The sequence below is a fragment of the Haliaeetus leucocephalus genome, unplaced genomic scaffold, assembly GCF_000737465.1.
Source record: "Haliaeetus leucocephalus isolate CR32 unplaced genomic scaffold, Haliaeetus_leucocephalus-4.0 Scaffold722, whole genome shotgun sequence".
Classification (NCBI taxonomy): Eukaryota; Metazoa; Chordata; class Aves; order Accipitriformes; family Accipitridae; genus Haliaeetus; species Haliaeetus leucocephalus.
The window spans coordinates 6,061,169-6,083,255 of record NW_010973158.1 but is presented as its reverse complement, the minus strand read 5'-3'; the positions used below and the strand labels follow the sequence as shown (position 1 = coordinate 6,083,255).

At 40.3% G+C, this 22,087-nt stretch overlaps 1 protein-coding gene across 1 annotated transcript; it reads right to left on the bottom strand.

The window, feature by feature from the left end:
- Positions 1 to 2,692: 2,692 nt before the first annotated feature.
- On the bottom strand, positions 2,693 to 21,671 carry LOC104839971 (chondroitin sulfate proteoglycan 4-like; the record flags this gene model as incomplete). The annotated part of the gene is made up of 7 exons (XM_010580601.1): positions 21,581 to 21,671; positions 21,057 to 21,220; positions 16,878 to 20,447; positions 15,590 to 16,060; positions 14,576 to 14,752; positions 6,369 to 6,567; positions 2,693 to 2,824 (listed from the first exon to the last, which is right to left on the bottom strand). Coding segments are annotated over exons 1-7 (4,804 nt in total), but the record flags the coding sequence as incomplete, so codon positions are not given.
- Positions 21,672 to 22,087: the final 416 nt, after the last annotated feature.

Genomic DNA, 22,087 nt, shown 5'->3' with positions numbered 1-22,087 from the left:
GCAGGGGAAAGAAACAGAGGGGAGGAAGACACACAAGGATGGGTCACTGTCCTGGTTTCAGCTGGGACAGAGTTAATTGTCTTCCTAGTAGCTGGTACAGTGCTATGTTTTTGAGTTAAGCGTGAGAAGAATGTTGATAACACTGATGTTTTCAGTTGTTGTTAAGTAATGTTTAGTCTAAATTCAAGGATTTTTCAGCTTCTGATGCCCAGCCAGCGAGAAAGCTGGAGGGGCTCAAGAAGTTGGCAGAGGACCCAGCCAGGGCAGCTGACCCAAAGTGGCCAGCGGGATATTCCATACTGTGTGGTGTCATGCCCAGTATATAAACTGGGGGTGTTGGCAGGGAGGGGCAGATCACTGCTCAGGAACTAACTGGGCATCGGTTGGCAAGTGGTGAGCAATTGCACTGTGCATTATTTGTATATTCCAATCTTTTTACTATTACTATTGTCATTTTATTAGTGCTGTCATTATCATTATTAGTTTCTTGTTTTCTGTTCTATTAAACCGTTCTTATCTCAACCCACAAGTTTTACTTCTTATCCTGATTTTCTCCCCCATCCCACTGGATGGGAGGGGGAGTGAGTGAGCAGCTGCATGGTGCTTAGTTGCTGGCTGGGGTAAAACCACAACAGTGACGAAGAGCAGGGCCAAGCTAATGCGTGTAAGTAAAATGCAATAGCATAAGGCCATCATCAGTACCTAATAATTTTGGTATCCATTTTTACTGCCTACATTTAAGATTTGGAAAGGACTTTGGCATGAGCATTCTGCCTATCACTGCTAAGCAGTTACAAATCATCTCATCTACAGACTGCTTAGACAGCTCTGTTTCCAAATACCTACAAGTCAGGCTGCCTCTCCTTCTCAAAGAGCAACTCAGCTCCTTCATTCTTTGAGCAATTGCTTCCCTGAAGAGAGCAAATTCTCACACTGTAGATATCTAGCATACTTAAGAAAAAACTCATATATCTAGCAATCAATTTATTGAGCACACTGAATAAAACAAGCTTCTGTTGAAGGAAAAAAAAAATCCATAAAGTGTATAAACAAATCTGGTATATCCAACACAAAAGAAGACAGCAGTACATACTCATATAAAATTGCAGAACAATATTCTCTTGAGAGAATAGATTACACCCAGTCATGAAGACATGGCAAATTCCCACAATATATTCAATTTTAACTTCCCTAAAGAGAAGATTCTTCAAGTTGTCTCAAAATTCACTTTTTCTGCAGTGCTATGAACTATAGCAGGACACTGGCTATTGTTTTTAAATCTGTTAACCATTTGGCACCATCATTGTTGTAATAGTAATTTCATGATGAGCAGTACAGCTGAAACCCATACAGCTCCAGAATGTCTTTTGAAAGTATCATAAAGAGAACAGGTGAAAAAGCTAGTAGTACTTTTTAACATCAAAAAGGAATTTTGCGAAGCCAAAGTAAGTGAGAATTCAGGAAAAACTGTAGGCTTAGATGAATACAGCTTGCAGTGCTGAAAGAAATAGTGTCTTTTGCAAACTGGAGAACTGACTGACAGTCTAGAGACTTTGCCTTCTATGGATGTATCATGCATACTTTCTTACAATTACCTTTGGCTTAAGATAGAATTCCTACAAATCCCTGTGCCTGAGGCAACCTTACACACCAAAATCACAGATTAGTAAGCTTTGTAAGTGGACTTACGTGAATCCCATTTATACCGTCTGAATTAGAAGATCATGCTGCTACAATCTCATTTTTTGTTGCCTGTGTTTGACAGGGTTTTGTTGCAAGCCTTTTTTTTTTTAGACAGCTTATATTCAGGAAGTTTAAGAACCTAACATGCTCCTCTTCTGTATCAAATTGATAAATCAAGGTACAGATAAATACCTCTAGAGCTTTACCAATTCTCAATATCTCTCTCTGGCTGTACAGATCATGTTCACAGCAAAAAGAAGGTAGCAAAACCAAAAGTGTGACACAAGACATTGCTGAGAGAAGACTAATCTTCATTTCTCCTTTAGTCCTGCAATTAATGTTAGGTTACTAACCCCATGAGGGATTACTCTTCTCCATGCAAAGCAGTAAATGGCTTTGGTAAGACTCTCTTAACACATCAACTCCTGCAGGAGTAGGATTTCATTTAAAAAAAATACTCAGTTGCTGATCCAACTAGTTCCAAATGCACAAATACAAATCAAAGTCTTTAGTCCTCCTGATTCATCAGTGAGTCTGTGCTGCTCTCCATAACTCAGCTTAAACAATAAGAAAGCGAACTAGCAATCTGGCGAGCTTACGTGTGCTATTCAGAATTCCACGGATACAAGCTTCACTCTGCTTTTACCAGGCAAAATCACAACTAGATAAGACACCTCTAAATATGTGAATATAATACAGAGCTTTTAAACAAATCTGAATGGAGAATGTTCAGAACTTAGGCAGACATCGTAATTGCCACACTGTGCTTACATATTTCACTGGCAATTTCCATGACTCCAAGCACATGCGCGTATCAAAAAGTTAAAGACTGTAAAACAATAAAGCAATACGTAGTTTGAGAAAACATAACTGTTCTTTTAAAAATCAGACAGATAGATGTTCCCAGGTACAGTTTTCTATAGTTCAGCCAGCTAGCTATCTAACAAATAACTGTATAATATGCAATGTTTTCAAGTGGACGAAATCATGGTAATCTTTAAAAACAGACCTGGAAAGACTCCGAGTCCTTTGTTCACTTCAAGGCTAATGACTAGCATCCGAGCTGTGATGCTAAAAATCTGTCGAGGTGCAAAGTTCAAACCATCTGTTACCTGAAAGTTGAAGCCTCCAGACATTGCTCCTGTAGAAAACAAAAACATGAATTTATTCTTGTATTATTCTGTTTGTCATCCAAAACATACAAACATACACTGGACACCTTCTGCTCTTAGCTACAGTGAAATATATCCAAAGTCATCCTGAAGCAATTTTTGATCAGTACCTTTGTATCTTAAATAGAATTAAATAAATTAATAATGTGGAGAACACCTTCTGAAGGAAGAACTACTGGCTGTTGTTTACACTGAAGGCCAGACATCCCTTAGATGTAAATCAGCAGAGTGCCCCTTCCTTCCTTTCTTCACTGACCCCAGTGGAGCTGAAACCAAGTTAAACTTGGGGAGACAATGACTCCCAGATTTCCTGCTCCTTTTATCTTAGGAGGGACCAAAGCCCTTAAGCAGTCACATTTTAGCAAAGAAGGAATCTGGGGAGAGAAACAACTAGAATGTTCTTTCATTTTGATTTACATTTAAAGGACTGAATCAACTCTCAGGTTGTTTCCTTTGCCTCTTCACTCTGCTTCAGCTTTCCTGAAGAGCGTATGTTGTCACAGCTTAAACTATTTCAGAGGTTATGTGTACTCATAATAAACACACATTTTTTTCTTTAATCTTAGGGCCTGTACGTACTTTGGCACAAGCTATAGCAAAATACCTCCAGGAGTCTGAGTGGATTCCTATAAAAATACGTCTCTCGGAACTGACTTTCTGCTTTAAGTAGAGGCTCCCCAGATTTTTTAATTAGGTAGAAAGAGAGAATGAAAAATTGAAACATTAATTGTTGCAAACCATTACCATTGCTCTTCTACTTGCTGTGCCCATTTTAGCCATGAGATACTGCTAGATGAATATATATCCTGAAAGTGAGAGAGTGCCATGTACTTTCATGTAAAGATCAGCACTCCTTGCCTAACTATAAATTAACATATCAGAAGAAGCAAATATGGGTTCTGAGATAATAGTTAACAACTCCCCTAGGCAATGCTCTTATATCCAGCCAGGCACTGAAGCACCTCTGGGACATCATATTGTTTTTATTTTAAAAGTTTTTATTCTCTGATGTTTTCTCTTGAAAAAAATGCACAAGTAGGTGTACATTTAAAAAGGCATTGAGGAGTCTACCCTTTGCCTCAGGTTGGAAAAAAAAGGCTTACTTAGCCTCACCTCATTTTTTGGCTAATGCAGGTCAACTGCTCGATTGACACAGACATTTTGTCATTGGCAGAGTCAGGAACAGAACTAAATCCTGAAGTGCTGCTTGGGTGGAGCATGTATTATTTTATCGCAATTAATTTTTAAAGGCATATCTGATCAGGGGTGATAAAAAGGACACCAGAAGGAGGATTGTAAAAATTGCACTGAAAAGACACTGAGACTTCAGAACCAACAAGACTTCAGCTCAGTACTGGCCTAAGGAAAACACTGGCAGGGTTTAAGGGCAAACCCCATACTGTGAAAACAGGATGGGAGCACCCTGGAGTGAAGCAAGGGTGGAAAAGGGAAGGAATTCTTGCACTGAAGGAGGAGTACAGAAAAGGAAAGGTATGTTCTGCTTCTGCATTTTCGCTGGTGACAGAACAATCAGGCATTATAGAGGAAACAAACACAAAATTTAAGGGAAAAACATGAGAACAATGAGATTTGCAACTCGCAGCACAGAATAAGCAGCATAATGCAACTCACAAGACTGAGCAAAGATGAAGGGAAAATTTTATGAGGTCTAATGTTAGAGGCATAAAAGCAAAGTATGGTAGTACTTCCTTTGGCAGTACAAAAGATCCCGAGGATGGAGAGTCACTGCCATGTACAGATGTAAAAGATCTGTGGTGCCATGAGGAACAGCCACGGGATGGAAGAGCTGGCTCAGCCAAGAAGATGCTGCTTTTCCCCTTGAAAAGGGCAAGAGTGAGTAGGAAGAGTATACGCCAGGCTGTAGAAACCATGAAGTGGGGGTACTTCCCAGGAGGAGCCAGAGAAGCTAGCAGACACTAGAAGACTGAAGACGAGGGACAGGGCAGCTGAAGAGAAAAGGGGTAAAAAACTGAATGACAGTAACCAGATAAGGAAAGGCCCCAGGACAAGGCTGGAGCAAGAAGGTGAGAGTAACAAGTACATTTCTAGCAACAGCCCAAAATGAAGGAAGAAAGAAAATCACAGAGTGAGAAAGGAAAAGAAAGAAAATGTCCAAAGTACTTTCTGAAACACTGGAGGCCGTGAGGCTGAGCATATGACAGAGCCAGAGCAGCTGCAAGAGCTGACACATGACCTGGGCAATTTTACATTTCAAATTTACTGTACAGCCCACACTCCCACTCACTGGAGAATGAAATTTGTTGTTCGTTTTACTTTTATTAATCAAGATTCACTTCCTAAGACTACAGATGTGCACTTGCCCTTTCTGGAACACAGAGTGGATTCATTTCCTCACGCTGAGACTACCACTGTCCTGCCACCATAGGGGTTTTTACAAGTCAAAGTCTCCCTTGGAAAAATTTCAACAGCTTGGCTCACTTTTGCCATGCTCTTGACCTTTCATTTCCTGTGCAAATTATTTGAGCAGGATACTTACAGGTCACCAGCAGCTGCTTGTAAAGCAATTTCAGCAACACATATGCACCCTACAAGACAGTGCATCGGAAGTCAGAGTGCTTTAACCTGCACCAAGCCTCATGAAGACACAGCATAGATCTGGAATGACTGCTACAGCCAAGGGAGTACTAGAAATAATTCCAGCCTGCGTTGGGGCTGGCAAGGGAGTGCTGCACCTCTACCATCTCCTTCCCCAAAACTGGTTTATTCCTTCTTTAGCACTTCCTTTCTTCTTTCAGCTGAGGTAACACAAAAATACAGTTAGAGCAGGAGAAAAGCAGCTATTGCCCTGTAAAAGGCCCACCTCTTCCTCTGGCTGGAACCCCACTGGGATGTTCATTCCTGCATCTTCCCAGCACTGCTACTCAAGGATGCATGAAGCTGCCCTGACTTCTTTTTTTTTATTGCCCACACATTCTGTCTGTAGCAGCAGCACAAATAACCCCATCTCTAGCTCTGGCCACTGGCAGAAAAAAAGAGACAATGGTTACAGCTGAATTCCTTCACAGCCTGAAAGGGAGGCTGACATCACACAGATGAGCCATAACTTCATTGCCCAGAGCTGCTCAGGAACACAAATATACTGCGGCAGGTATCTGAGAGACTGTTGGTCCCTGAATAGCTCTACACTGTAGCAAGACAGAAAGGCTTCAGGAGATTCTCAATGACAATGGTCAAAAAAATAGATTTCTTTCCTCTGAAAGCTGCATGGCAATGTTCCCCTACTGCAGACCTGTATTCAGAAAGAAGGCTGCTACCAGCTGAACCATCAATACACCAAGGATTCTTGGTGAGCACACATTTAAGTACTCGTCAGACCCTCTCCTATTTAGTTTGTGACATCATGTATCACATAACCGGTGCTCTGAGATTTTTGTGACATTACAAGGAGATCTTCAAAGGATGACAAACACAAATATACTGAATAGGAGCAGTATTTTGGTTAACAAATGTGGTATTTTTGAAACCACATACCATCATGTACAAATACCAGCTGTCCTTCAGTTATATGAGCCTGGGTAAAACTAAGGATGCTCTTGTTGGGAGAAGACTTCAGAGCCAAGTGCCCATTCCTAGGTGGAGTAATGGAATATATCAGTTCTGATGGTGAGGAGTCCTTGTCTTCCGCACAGAGGTCATCAATAGTTATTTCTGTGATTGAACCCACCCACACCTAGAAAAGCAAAAATAAAAAAATTATAGTATTAAAGAAAATGCATATAGGAGAAAATCAGGGGAAAAAAGAAAACTAAAAAAAAAAAAAAGAAAAGAAGAAAGATTTGTGCTGTGCAATACTAGCAGCTATGAGAAGTTTCCTTACTGTACATCCAAATCTCTAATGGACTGGAACAGTTCATGCTGGCAAATGGTTTTCAAAAAACAAGACCACAAAATAATACAAGTAAACACACCCTACACCAGTTTGAGTTTTAGAGAGCTGCAGCACGAGTGCTCTATTTGTCAGGCACTATCCAAACTCTTACAAACATAACAAAATTGTATTATGATAACTGAGTCAAGGAGCTCCTTTCCAACACATACACGTGAATATTAGTGTCATGTACTTCACAGCAGGCAAGGCATTCAATATGGTCTACTTTCACTAGCAGAAAAGAAAAAAGAAAACAGCCCAGGGACAGCACACTCTCCAAAATGGAACACTTCTTGTAGCTGCATCATTTCCTTCTAACAACATGCACTAAAGGCCCTTTTTTAGTGCACCAAACAACCCACAGAGGTGCTCAGTCCAGTGGGAGATGAAGGACTCAACACCTCCAACACCTGCTTAGCACTTTGCAAGGTCATGCTTCCAGACAAAACAGCTAACTAGTTTTTAGAAAGATTGTATAAAACCCATTACTTAACACTAGTAAATCTAAATGCATCTTTTTTTTTTTTTAGCTTAAGATATGCACAAACTACAAGATCCTTCTTTCAAGCAGAAAGGACTGCTGCGTGAGCTTCATCCATATCTTATTGGATAATTTGTTTGGAAAGGATAAGCAACAGCCCATTTTACTCTTCATCTTTATTATATCTACTTGGAATTACAGACAAAAGTACTAAGACTAACAAAGAACAATACATATTTATCTCAACCTCAAATGAAATTCCCAAATATTCAATACGATGACACCAATTCTTCCCATGCAGAATTTATATCATAGCATACAATCTTAAGAGCCTGAGCCTTTAAAAACCTCCGCTTCAGCTTCAAAACACATACTGCATCATCCCTTCCTGCCTTCCTAGGATCTTAGTACACTTAACAGGTATCTGGTAGTAACATTACACCAAACAGTTGAAGAGAGAACACAATCCTTGAAAAAGGGCATTTTACCTGTCCCAAAACCAAAAATCAGCAATCACAGATTTTTCCCTAAGTATTAATTTTACTTTTTAATAAAAACTATGGAAGAAAACCTTTTCAAGCCACTGGGATTTTTGCCACAACACTTCAAGAGAGGAAAGATTTCAGACTACATTGTGTCACAAAATATGTGCCATGGAAAAAGGGATACTAAAATGAAATTATATCATAGGATCATAGAATGGTTTGGGTTGGAAGGGACCTTAAAGATAGATCATCTAGTTCCAACCCCCCTGCCATAAGCAGGGACACCTTCCACTAGACCAGGTTGCTCAAAGCCCCATCCAACCTGGCCTTGAACACTTCCAGGGATGGGGCAGCCAGAACTTCTCTGGGCAACCTGTTCCAGTGTCCCACCACCCTCACAGCAAAGAATTTCTTCCTAATATCTAATCTAAATCCACCCTCTTTCAGTTTAAAACCATTACCCTCATCCTATCACTACACACCCTGATCCTGTAGGCCCCCTTTAAGCACTGGAAGGCAGCTATATAGTCTCCCTAGACACTGCTCTTCTCCAGGCTGAACAACCCCAACTCTCTCAGCCTGTCTTCACAGTAGAGGTGCTCCAGCCCTCTGATCATCTTTGTGGCCCTCCTCTGGACTCCCTCCAACAGGTCCACATCCTTCTTATGTTGGGGGCCCCAGAACTGAATGCAGTACTGCAGGTAGGGTCTCACAAGAAAGGAGTAAAAGGGGACAATCACCTCCCTTGACCTGCTGATTACACTTCTTTTGATGTAGCCCGGAATACAGTTGGCTTTCTGGGCTGTGAGCACACATTGCTGGCTCATACTCAGTTTTTCATCCACTAATATCCCCACGTCCTTCTCTGCAGGGCTGCTCTCAATCCACTCATTGCCCAGCCTGTATTTGTGCTTGGGATTGCCCCAACCCATGTGCAGGACCTTGCACTTGGCCCTGTTGAACTTCAAGAGGTTCACACGGGTCCACCTCTCAAGCCTGTCAACGTCCCTCTGGATGGCATACCTTCCCTCCAGCGTGTCAACCACACCACACAGCTTGGTGTCGTCAGCAACTTGCTGAGGTGCACTCAATCCTACTGTCCATGTCAATGACACAGATGTTAAACAGCACCGGTCCCAATACCGACCTCTGAGGAACACCACTCGTCACTGCTCTCCACTCAGATATCGAGCTGTTGACCACAACTCTCTGAATGCGACCATCCAGCCAATTCCTTATCCACAGAGTGGTCCATCCATCAAATCCATGTCTCTCCAATTTAGAGACAAGGGATGTCATGTGGGACACTGTCAAATGCTTTGCACAAGTCCAGGTAGATGGCATCCGTTGCTCTTCCTTTATCCGCTAACACAGCAACCCCGTTGTAGAAGACCACCAAATTTGTCAGGCACAATTTGCCCTGAGTGAAGCCATGTTGGCTGTCACCAATCACCTTCTTATTTTCTATGTGCCCTAGCATAGTTTCCAGGAGGATCCACTCCATGATCTTGCAGGGCAGAGAGGTGAGACTGACTGGCCTGTAGTTCCCTAGGTCTTCCTTTTTTCCCTTTTTAAAAATGGGGGTTATGTTTCCCCTTTTCCAGTCAGTGGGAACTTCACCGGACTGCCACAGCTTCTCAAATATGATGGATAATGGCTTAGCCACTTCCTCCGCCAGTTCCCTCAGGACCTGCAGATGCATCTCATCAAGTCCCATGGAATTGTGCACCTTCAGGTTCCTTAGATGGTCTCGAACCTGACTTTCTCCTATGGTGGGTGGTTCTTCATTCTCCCAGTCCCCACCTTTGCCTTCTGCGTCTTGGGCGGTGTGGCTGGAGCACTTGCTGGTGAAGACTGAGGTAAAAAAGTCATTGAGTACCTCAGCCTTCTCCATGTCGCAGGTAACCAGGTCTCCCGTTTCCTTCTGGAGAGGGACCACATTTTCCCTAGTCTTCCTTTTATCACCAACACACCTCTAGAAACTTTTCATGTTGAACTTCACATCCCTGGCCAGATTTAATTCCATCGGGGATTTGCCTTCCTAACCTGATCCCTGGCTACTCAAAAACAATTTATCTGTATTCCTCCCAGGCTATTTGTCCTTGCTTCCACCCTCTGTAGGCTTCCTTTTTGTGTTTGACTTTGTCCAGGAACTCCTTGTTCATCCATGCAGGCCTCCTGGCATTTTTGCCTGACTTCCTCTTTGTTGGGATGCATCACTGCTGAGCTTGGAGGAGGTGATCCTTGAATATTAACCAGTTTTCTTGGGCCCCTCTTCCCTCCAGGGCTTTATCCCATGGCTCTCTACCAAGCAGATCCCTGAAGAGGCCAAAGTGTGCTCTCCTGAAGTCCAGGGCAGTGAGCTTGCTGTGTGCCCTCCTCACTGCCCTAAGGATCTTGAACTCCACCATTTCATGGAGCCAAGGCTGCCCTTGAGCTTGACATTCCCCACCAGCCCCTCCTTGTTGGTGAGAACAAGGTCCAGCATAGCACCTGTCCTTATTGGCTCCTCTATGAAGTGGAGAAGGAAGTTGTCATCAATGCATTCCACGAACCTCCTGGATTGCTTATGCCCTGCCGTATTGTCCCTCCAACAGATATCAGGATGGCTGAACTCCTCCAGGAGGACCAGGGCTTGTGAATGTGAGGCTGCTTCTACCTCTCTATAGAGGGCCTCATCAGCTGGGTCTTACTGGTCAGGTAGCCTGTAGCAGACCCCCACTATATATATGTGTTTTCTAAATAGATAAAAAGGTTTGAAAAAGAAGTTGTATTAACATTTTATAATAGAAAGTATCTTGCAACCACGAAATAGCTACTTTCTCCCTTGAAATATGTATTTCACTGTAATGTAATTACTACTATTGAAGTTTGATAAGAGACACCACCTAAGAAAACATAGGATGATAAGTAATAGCAAAGGCTGACTTATTGAGCGGCACCAAATAAGCACATCAGTGTCACTGGTTTTGTACTGAGACCCTTTAACTCATCTCAGTAGCACTTGAGTCAGATTATCCTACGTAGAAAATAAAAGGTCACACACAGAATATGCAAAAACATAAGAAAGGACTATGCAAACATGTTATTACAAAGGACTCATTAAATGCCCTAGAGTTTCGAAATTTTTTTACTAAAGGAAAAAATGAGCTTTTTTTCTATAAAGCCAGTGTTTACTTCTACTGTTCCAGCACACTAACACACAATGCTTTTTAAAGTACTGTACATGACCTGCAACATGATCCTTGAGGAATGAAAGGAGATCCAAGAGCTGAAAAGGGCTGCAGGGAAGCAGACACTTACAATTCTGCAAATACTGTACAAGTATCTTATTTTCCACATCTGGGATCAAGTCCTCCTTGAAGAGCACCAGAAAACTGTATCTGAGCTTCCAGGATGTAGCATTACACTAATTTTGCATGTGCCTAACACATTCCACAGGCATGGTCCAAAAAAAAGGTTCATGGTTCATGACACTGCCCAATGGGAAGTAATTCATTCTGCTTTACTTACAGCATTCAGCTTCTCAGTATGTCCTTGCATGCTACATATCCTACCAGACACTATATTCGTGGCCATTTTAATACTCTGGTGAGTGACTGATTTAAAGAAAACAAAACGAACAAACAAACACAAAAAATCAGTGGTGTTTTTTTTTTAATCTAATTCTAGGAAAACACAGACCTCTTGTGGCAACAGGAGGATACAGTCATTTCACAGCATCGCTACCCATAAATACAATTAACATACATAAATGCAGCAAATAATGCCAGGATAGTGATTTTCTTAAAAATATCCTATTTCCCTTCCCCATTCCCACCCCAGAAAAAAAAATTACCATAGAACCTGTGGAAATTTTAGGATATTACACCTAAAATGCTGTATAGTTTCTAAATAAACACATCCCTCATGCACTTAACTGTTCTAATGGAAAGACTTTAAATTAAATGCAAGGATTACTAGCATACCTTACAGAAGCTCTCAGGACAGTAAAACTTTCTGCACCTCATACGTTACAATTAATGTAAATACTTCAGCATGTCATAAATTCTCAGCCAAAAAAAAACCCAACTCCCTAAAAATTTCACTTACTTTCATTTCCTAGGGAAAAATCAGAAACAACTCCCAAAATGTTTGGTTGTTTGTCCTCCTGAAATTCCCCCATGGTGTTCATAACCTTCATAACAACAGACAAGTTTGTCTGAAGAAGGGATGTTATGGATGCCTCAGAAGTGAGGGAGCTAGAGTTGAAGGACTCATTCAGCATGTGTACACATGCCCAACAGTTTCCTGCATTTGGCCAGAAGCCTCATGACAAAGGCCAAAATTAACTTTCATATATCCACACCAACCTCACTGGCCACATAATGCAGGTCTTTACAGAGGCTGTTTCTCAACAGCAGATGCCATATGCTAATCTATTTTTTAATTGTTCAGCAGTTCTTTCTCACTCTTTGTATTGAGATCTGCAAAATTTCTGAGGCGCTAAGCTTCAGTCAACTCAAATGGTCCTAATGGACTTCAGTTTTCACAGTACTGGTCCCTCATTTTATACTTTTGTATATTTTGTACATTTCCAACCTTTCAAAAGATATAAAAGAGCTACTGCTTTTAAAAAAAGCAACACACAGTTTATTACTCAACATTCACCACTAGCAATGTCCTTGAAGAGCACAGACTGCTTGGCTAGAACGTGGAGCCAGCAAGTTATCACCCTACACAGGAATACCCAGCTCATCTCGATATTTAGCGGAACTAAGAAAAACCCATTTTCTCCCACCTACTTTGGATGTGCAAGTTTGTTTTGAAGAGGATCATCTCAGTTTAATCCTCCCAGAATGTAACTTGACTGCTAGATTTGTTTTAGTCTGCGCATGAACCCAACACATGTGTGCATATTAGTACCCACTCATGACAAAAATAAAAGTTATTTCTCAGCAATAGCTTATGCATGACCAGCAAAACCACAGGCACAAAGGCAGCATCCTGGTTCTGGGTATGCAAACTGCTTCCCTAGCAGAGAGGACCAACTTTGGCTAGGTTAAGCTGTGTTATTATTGTTCTTGGGAAGCCTAGACTTACAGATATTTAGAAAAATCCATATGCTGCACTGCAGTGCACCGCACAGCCTCAGTTCCGTTAACTGACTGCAGTTCAATGCCAGCAATGCACCAGAAAGGAGACAGAAAATTTCTGACTGGACATATATCCCTTTTGTCTGTGACTAGACAAACATTACTGGGTGCTGTGCTGATGTCTGTAGAGTACCATTGTAATTAATTTAACCAGGGAAGGTTTTACTCTGTGAAGCAAGTCTGCCCTTCTGCCAGCAGTCTCTGCACAGGGCAGGGTGTCTTGTGTTGTGGGCATCTGCAGATTATCACAGACTACCTGCTGTCACTGTGAAGCTGCACAATACTACCCCTATCGCTGTTTAAAAATTATGTCTTTTCTCATGTGAAAAGGCTAAATACACAACACAAGGTTATGATAATCTTTACAGCAAACCATCTTCCCTCTGCAATGCACAACTAAATATGTAAAATTAAATGCATGTTTTAGGTGCCACCAATTTGTAAACTGCATCATGCAGCACTAGGGATGATGTAGCCTCAAAATAACCTGCTTAGCTTTTTTCAAACCTATTCCTAAATATCTTCTCTGTCTTGACGCCTCTTAGCTGGTTTACTGTGACCACAGGTTCATTAGCTGACCCATATCCATTTTGTTCTGCTTTTCAGAGTCACCCGATTTGTTTTCACTCATCAGATCTCAGATTGGAAGCCTTTACATGTGGGGACTTTTTGGCTTACATGGGCACAGTATCCATAATGAATTGGTTCTGATTACTGAGTGCTCTTATTATAATACAAACAAATAACAATCCTATAAATAAATAAATCTGAAGAAGCACTGACACTGAAGTGACAGTAGTGACTTTTTTCGAAGATCATAAGATTAAAAAGCCAGCTATGGTTATTAAGAGCAAAAGGTAGCATCAGTCAACAATTTTTAAATTTTCCTCAGGAAGGGGGGGTGGGGGTGGGGTGGGCAGAGTTAGCATCAAGTTACCACGTCTTTTTTTTAGCCCATGGTATCATACAGTAATAACTTCAGTGTCTGCACTAATATTTTTATGACTGCTAACACCCTAGGTTTTCACAGATTGCATTGTATTATTCTTATCAGGAACTTTTAAAGAAAGGAATATTCCTGTTTCGTATCATAAATATCCAACACGTAGTCAATTCTCTAATTAAGTGCCAGTGAGAATGCTGCTCTTTTCTCTCATCCCATCCCAGTGGGAATCCAGAGAGGAGCAGGCAGCAGACTACACATCAGCAGGTCTGACCCTTCGGTACACTTAGTGGCAAGAGGCACAGGGTCTGAAGGCTGTGAAAAGACAACAGTGAGATGTTTGCACCCTCATCATCACTATTCTTGTTATTTTTCCAAGCTACACTATTCATTAACAGTCTTGAAGATGACCTAGCAAACAACACTAAAACACAACAACAATCCAAGTGCAAGCCATCCCATGCCACAAGCCCTTTCAGTCCAAGAGACTTAATGTATCTTTAAGATCAAAAGAAAGCTCAGTCAGCCCTCTAGATAAACTTTACAACAGCAGAAGATGTTCCTCATAATGACTAGCATCTCCCTAAATACACATTACCCACGTACTACCTCCCTTCAGTAACGTTAATTTATTTAAATCCCATGACCACCATTTATTATATTGACTATCCCACCAGATACAAACTTAATACTCTGTTAATGAAGGTGCATTAAATGGTATCAGGTTAGAAATAATTTTAACATTTCAAAATGTTGACAAACATACCCGAAGAATTCTGTTAACTTTTATAACAGGAGCTTCATCATTTACTGCAGTAACTGTTACAAATACAGTTTGGGGCAAACTTTGTTTCCACAATTCTGTGTTATTTACTATCACAGTAAAGCTGTCCATCCGTTCCTCGCTGTCATCGTGAACATAGTAGATTAATTCTTGTTCCACCTGAAAAATATAACAACCTGAAAAATTAAAATGGCTAAAAGAAAATGAATGCCATATTAAAAAACCACAAATATTCAAGTGTAGTCAAGCCCCTCTGTATTTATTGCCTCAACTGTTTATGACTTCTAAGACTTTATTTATGCTCCTATCTGATCTGTACCTCTATCTTTGTTCTGTCCACAACAGCAAATTTTACAGCTCATCTGTCCATTCCTCTAGCCAGAATATCTTATTTTGCCAGTCTTGACATTCCCCCTTCCTCCTGAAAGGAAAATAGAAAATCCAGTCCCATTATATTTACCACAGTTTTTCCTGGAATCTATAAACTGAACATAGTATTAGTAGATGATGACTTATGACACAGTTTTGCTTCTTAGAGCTAAAAGACTGAAAATTAGCTTATCATGCACACACTGGCTCTCTGTGAGCAAAGACATGACCTAAAAAAATAATTTTTTTCCACTTTCCTCCTTGATCAATCTGCACACCATTTCCTCTGGTCTTTTCAAAATGTACCCGCAGTCTTGTCTGTCTTAGGTTTCCAGACCATCAACAACTCTGCCTACGTGTGAGTGGCCCATCAGTCTAGTGTGATTATAGCACATTAGTCTGTGTGATCAGTGAAACACAAGGAAGTGATGTGGTTCACCACAACAACAAGGCACCCTCCCTCCCCACCCCAAATGACCAGCTAGCAACTGCAGAAAGATCTTTGGTACAAGGCCAGAATAAAGCTCAAACGCATGCATCGCACCACCTCCCACCAAATCATCCCATAGCTTTTAGCAATACAAAGAATTAATCATGACTACAGCAAAGCAGATCTAAGTGCATTACCTGTTTTCTGGTAAATGTGGTTAACTTCATTCCAGGAACACGAGAGTCTTCAACAAACCCATGTTTTGGCTGCTCAGTTAAAATAAATTCACAGCTGAGTCCTGCAAAGTGTCTACTAGAAATTTTTAGATAGTCTTCCTTTAGGGCTTTTGAGCCCCCTTCAATTACTGTGAAGTTCTGTACTTCCAGTGGAATCATCCTGGGGATGATGTCTACAGAGATGTCTATTCCACTCACTGTTCGGACACCATTAGTCACATCCAGAGAAAAACGGTCATCTAGTTGGTCAGAAACTGTCTGCACATACTGAACTTTGCCCTCATCAACATCTTGCTGTGTGAAGCTCAAAACTGGCCTTTGGTCAGCACCGAGATAACTTTCTTCTGAGGAAAACTTCCGAATGTATCCATGTAATGGAAGCTGTCTTACTGTGAACACTATCTCAGATGGAGAACTGTTTTCATGAACAACCTTAAATTTAAAAACATACCCCAAAATTATTTAAACAGAAATGGGAGAAATTCTATAATTCTCTTCTGAATTCTTCACTTTTAACCCTGGGATTATCTTCCTAATTAACTGGCATTCCACATTTGGGTTACACAGTTCCTAACACAATACAATACTTTAAGTAGACGTTAAATAAACACATCATGGGAGTGTTTTGTAAATTTTGAAAAGGAACACACTGTGGAATTAACTAACAGCCTAAGAACTGTAGACCCCTGCCTGAAACAACGATTTCAACAGCACAGCCATGTGCTGCCAGAGTACCCTCACAGCGGTTACTGAAAGGCTACACACAATGGGAAGGAAAGTATTAAGCAAAGACAAATGACCTCAGATTTGTGACTTGGTGGTTTTAAAATTTTGGATGTAATCCTCAGTGTTAATCGGGCTAGCTCCAAACTGAATGAAACAAACCCCTTTCTTCCTTGGCACTTCCCACCAGCTCAACTAAGAATGATACATGAAGTACCAACAACTGTCACAACTAAAACTAACATACAAATGCAGCGTCTCAAAATCTTAACTTTCTCAAGCACCAATATGCAATGGAGTCAAGGAATATAGGCAGCCATCTTCTTTAACATAACCAGTTTTCCTTTCTAGAAATGGAAGCTTGCTAGTGTCAGTCTCTCCAGAATTAAGCATCCAGAATGCATTCATGTTAGTGAGAACTAAAAGAAGTTAAAGAAGAGAGAGACTAACCACACTGCAATGGCTGAGAAAGCAGTGAAGAAAACTTGCTACAAGATTGCAGCAATGGACAGCACAGTTAACTTACTTGCAGTTTTCCTTTACTGATTTTAACTGGTTTTCCTTCTTCAACCAAGAGATTGTTTTTGTTCACAATCCTTGGTGGCCACTGATGACCTTCCAAATATATGCGAACATGCACTCCAGCATCCAGATGGACTTCTCTAGCATGGACTGTAAAGTTAAATGTGTCAATAAGGTTGTTGCTGTCATCATGCCTGTAGGTCACATACCCCTTTATCAGATCAAACTGAGTAAAGGAATCCATCAATAGATTATTTACATATATTCTTCCATATTTTGGGAAAGAGAATATCTCATATGTAAGCTCATGATCATTTCTTATGTCTTGGTTTGTAATAGCACTTAGGTTAGCTGTTGTAACAGTTTCCTCTTTTCCTTTTTGAACCAACAAGCCTGTATTATTTGCCAACCTAACATAAGGATCAGTGGCACTAACTTCTAGAAGCAAAGAGGTATAGTGCTTGCCATCCGTCACAAAGAGCACAAAACGCCCAAAATCTGCACCATGGTGTTTAAACAGGACTTGCTTTTGCTCCAGGTCCACTTGTTTGAATTGGTAGAGTCTGTGCAAAGTATCATTTGTTAGCACCAAGTCCCCATTGGAAATGCCACGTCTAGTATATAGCAACTGTCCATCATCAAAATCAGAATCAGGATCATGATAGCAAAGATCTGCCAAAGTTAATAATCGCTGCCCATTTCTCACTATGTTAAACATCTTATCAATTACACGTACTGGTTTCTCATCATTCTTCAGCTGGACAGAAATGTTGAATCTAATTTCTACTGACAAAGGTTCTACTTCTGGATCAAAGTTTGCCAACTTTCCTGACTCTTCACTGGAAGCTCTGACAACAAATTCATCAAATGCTGTCTCAGAATCATCATGCACATACATAAGGCGCTTATCAGTTATATCTTTGTTAGTGAAAGTGGTGAGATTATCATTATTCTTGAATGAGGCTGAAAAATTAATCAGTTTTAATTTCCCATGCTTAGGAAACTGTGCAACTTTATATTGGAAAGTTTTATTATCCAGTGTTTGCACAAACAATTTTGTGCTTGTTATTAACTCTCCTTCACCTTCAGTAACAGTAAGGCCATTGTTAGTCAAAATAATGTTTCTGAAATCTGATTTGATGTAGACTTCAAAGTCATATACATTTGATTCCAGATACTTTGTAGAAATGAGGAATCTAAACGAATCACGGTTGTCTTCATGGTATCTGCTGATTACTTCATATGCCACTTTTTGATCAGTAATATCTTTCTGGCTAAAGACGGAATCTTTTTTCAAAGGCTGGTCATTAAGCAGTATCTGTCCATTCTTTGGTAGGGACAGCAATTTAAAATGAAGCTCATCTTCAGGTATTTCTAGATCCACAATCACAGCAAAAAGATTATCTGAATTCAAGTACTTCCTTTTTGTTTTTTCAATTTCTAGAGGAGCATGTTTCAATAAACTGTACCTTAACCATTTCACTTTGATTGGAAACACATGCTCTTCACTGATTCTGTTTCCTATGCTAACTTTGAATTTAAATTGGTCAGTAACATTTTCCAGCTGAATTTCTTTGAAAGTGCTACAGTATCTCACACGGCTGCGCTGAACAGAGCGTTGAGAAAAAGAGTTGACTTGCTTCCATTCCCCCCTTGAATGCTGCCTTTGAACTTCCCCAAACTGGGGTGCCTCTGTGATCTCATACCGTATCTCCAGCTCCTGGAGATTAGCATTTGTTTCAACTGCCAGATGCCTAGGTGTGATCAGAGCTGTAACACCTTGACGTAGTTTTATTCCTGAGTTATTGACAACTCTGTAATCCAAAGGAACTGCCATAACACGTAATACAACAGTGTTGCTCACCTTCTCACCATCACTTGCCCTCAGAACAATCCTTGAGTTCTTGACACCTGTGTGGACAAAGAAAACAGTGCCTCCTCTTAAGTCCTCATTAGAAAAAGTAGTAATAGCTTTTCCAGGATGCTTTGAATTTTCTAAAAATCCTGCATCTGCATTCAGATTTCCAAGTACTGAAAGACTGAGACCCGCAGGATCTGTATCCTTATCTAGAACTTTTATCAGATCATTAGTCAAACGTTTCTTTGAGTTCTCTAAGAGAAGAAGCAAGTTTCCCTCAGGAAGCGTGATCTCAGGCGCATCATTTACTGGAGTGACAGTAATGTGAAACACATGCTGCTCATTTCCTTGCAAATATGGAGGTACAATCTTCTCACTGCTGGTAGAAATGGAGAAATTAAAACAATCGTAAGTGTCCTCAGAGCCATCATGGACATAAATAATCTTCCCTTGCCACACATCCTGCATAGTAAATGTATTTACCTCCTGCACTGGTTCAACATCTAGTTTCAAGTCTCCATGAGAGGGTGGTTCCTTTATTTCAAAAAGAATTTGTGATTGATGAATCCCTAATTTCTGAAAGTCTATATTGCCTTTAATATGTTTAGATTCGAGTGAAGCTTGTCCACCCTCTGGCACAATCAAGTTACTTAGAACTAAGAGGTGGCTTTTGTCTTCCTTGCCCAGAGAGACAGAGTTTTCAGGGGAAATGGCAAATGTTGGGGCTGCTTTCACAGTAGGGCTCTTTAAAGCCATCTCTAAAGAAAGATTTGTATTAAAAGCAGTCTTCGTTTCACATCCAGCTGATATGTCCTTTGTCACCAGAACATTCTTCAGTGATTTCTTTTCTGAATTGGTTTTCAGGTCTCTTAAGCAACCTTTGAAGGATCCTCCTCTGGCATACTTCCCAGACACCGAGATTAGCTCTAACTTAATCACTTCTGACCGTGTACTGTCATCTATACCACCTACAAAGAGAGACCCCTTCAAAAGCGGCAGCTTGCTGTGGGGAGGCAATGATTTTTTCACAGTTTCTTCATCCAATGTCAGCTGCAAATATTCTGCAGTAAATTTCAGTTTGATGTAGTGCCAATGACTATCATTGACTGACCTATGAGAGGAAAGCTGGGTTCTACTTTTATGGTTTCCAACATAGGCTTTAATTAATCCATCTTCCATTTCCATTGCAATGAAATCTCCTGCTTGCCCAGGATGGTAAAGCAGCAGGCCACGTGCAGCTGAGGTTTGCAATTTATACTCCAGGATTCCCTCATCATCAACATTCCATGATGGGAAAGAAACATAGGATCTGGAACTGAAGAAACTAATGGGTTCATCTTCATCTGCAAAGAATTCATCACTGCATCCCACCAAAACTTCATGGACATTTTTAAAGCCAGGAGAAGGTCTCAGAGGCATCAGAATGTCTAGCTGATTGAACAACACATCATCAATACATCCTCGGAAACTAGGTAGCGCTCCAACAAGGTAGGGAACATCAAGTTTACTAGTACCACCTATGTAGAATCCATAATCAATATTTAATTCATAGAGAATTCCAGGCATTTTTGCACTAGTTCTATCATGTTTATCAATTACCAATGTGACATCATCATGTTCATGACGTAGTTCAACCAGGTGCCAAGCTAAATCATTCAGCTGAGATCTTTGCTGAGAATGCAGTACTTGTTCCCCCATGCCAAAGTTAATTCTCAACTGCAAGAGACAGAATTTTAACTATCAAAATCCAAAGTGGTATTTTTCATAATCAATATATTAAGATATATTTAATACATTAATTTTCATAACTTTTCATATTAAGCACATAATTTACAAAATATAATTGAAAAAAAAATCCCACTAAAATTTTGTGTAGGTTTACTTGCCATCACAAATATGACTTGAATAATTGCAGAAGAGGGAATAGACTCCTCTGCAGTTCTGCTAGGACCAACAACTCCTGAGAACCCAAGTGACAATGATCTTTCAAGAACTTACCTTGCAGAAAAACTATTGTTTGGATCCAAACATTTTTTATGATGCTAACATCATCAAATCTGAAATTTTGCCTTTACTGAACCCCATGCTTTGAACACAATGATCTTGATTTTAAGATCTAGAGATCAAAAAGGCTTTTAGAGGCTGATTTTAATAACTAGCATTGTAAGAAATAAAGACCATCTTTTGAAATTATCAATTGTATTATGTGATTTTTCCATTTTTTAAAAAAATAAACTTTCAGAATTGTTATAGGTAACAGCTTAAAGGAAAACACTAAACAACACAGGCTACACATATCTTTTTAGCTATAATTATAAACCATACCTGTAAATTTCCTGAGCGTAGCTCCATTAAGCAATAATCCTTCTTCCCAGCTGCAAGAAAAAGCAGTCCATGTGGCTTGCTTGTTCGAAACCGCAACTGTAAGGATGTCTGAGAGGATGCTTCTGCCATGTTCAACTCCACAAAGCTATCACCATAAAATGATACTGAAAGAAGGAAAGGAAAACAAACAGGAGATGTAGTCACACAAAAAAATACCTTTTTCTTATCTACAGCTAAATATATATAAAAAAACTTATATTAACTCTCTATATACTTATTTAGGTATCAATGAAAATAGATCTCAGATATCAAATTCACCAGTCCAAGCAACTGGGTAAGAGCCCAGTGGCCACACCAGTATGGATAAGCAGTAAATATAGCCCAATATTCTACTTCCGACAGTGACAACAGGGAATCCTAAGAACAGTGCAATCATATTTAATACTTTCCTTCAAATACTCTTCCAATTATTTTTTTGTTTCAGGTGTTTTCCTGAGCTTGCCACAGTTAGTCTATTTTGTAACTGCCAAAGGATTTCTCTCTGAAGTACTCCTTTATTTCCTCTTTGGAAACATCTTCATCTTCAACATGCTCTTCTATCTCTGTCAGAGACATCCTTTGTCATCTCTGATGAGAAGACCCACAGGTCTCCTGCCACCTGTGTGGTTCTTTCATATGTTCTCATCCATCTCTTTTCCAGGCTGAAGTGCCCTCTTGTTTCCTGTATGCAGCCTCCAACCACCTCTGCTGCCCTGCTTTGCAGTCACTCAGTTCTGTACAGGCCACCTTCACCCTCTCCTCTCCTCTTTTCTGCCTTGAAGAACAGTAACACCAGCAAACTTTCTCATTTGACTACTCACTGGCTTTACCATCCCCATTATTACTGCACTGAATAGCACAGATCCCAAGACCAAATCCTCAAGAACTCTGCTGGTTAACTTTCCTCCTACGCAAAAAAAGAAAAATATAAAAAAAAAAAAAAAATCAATCATTTACCCGTCCTCCTATCTTTTAATCCATTACTTAATATA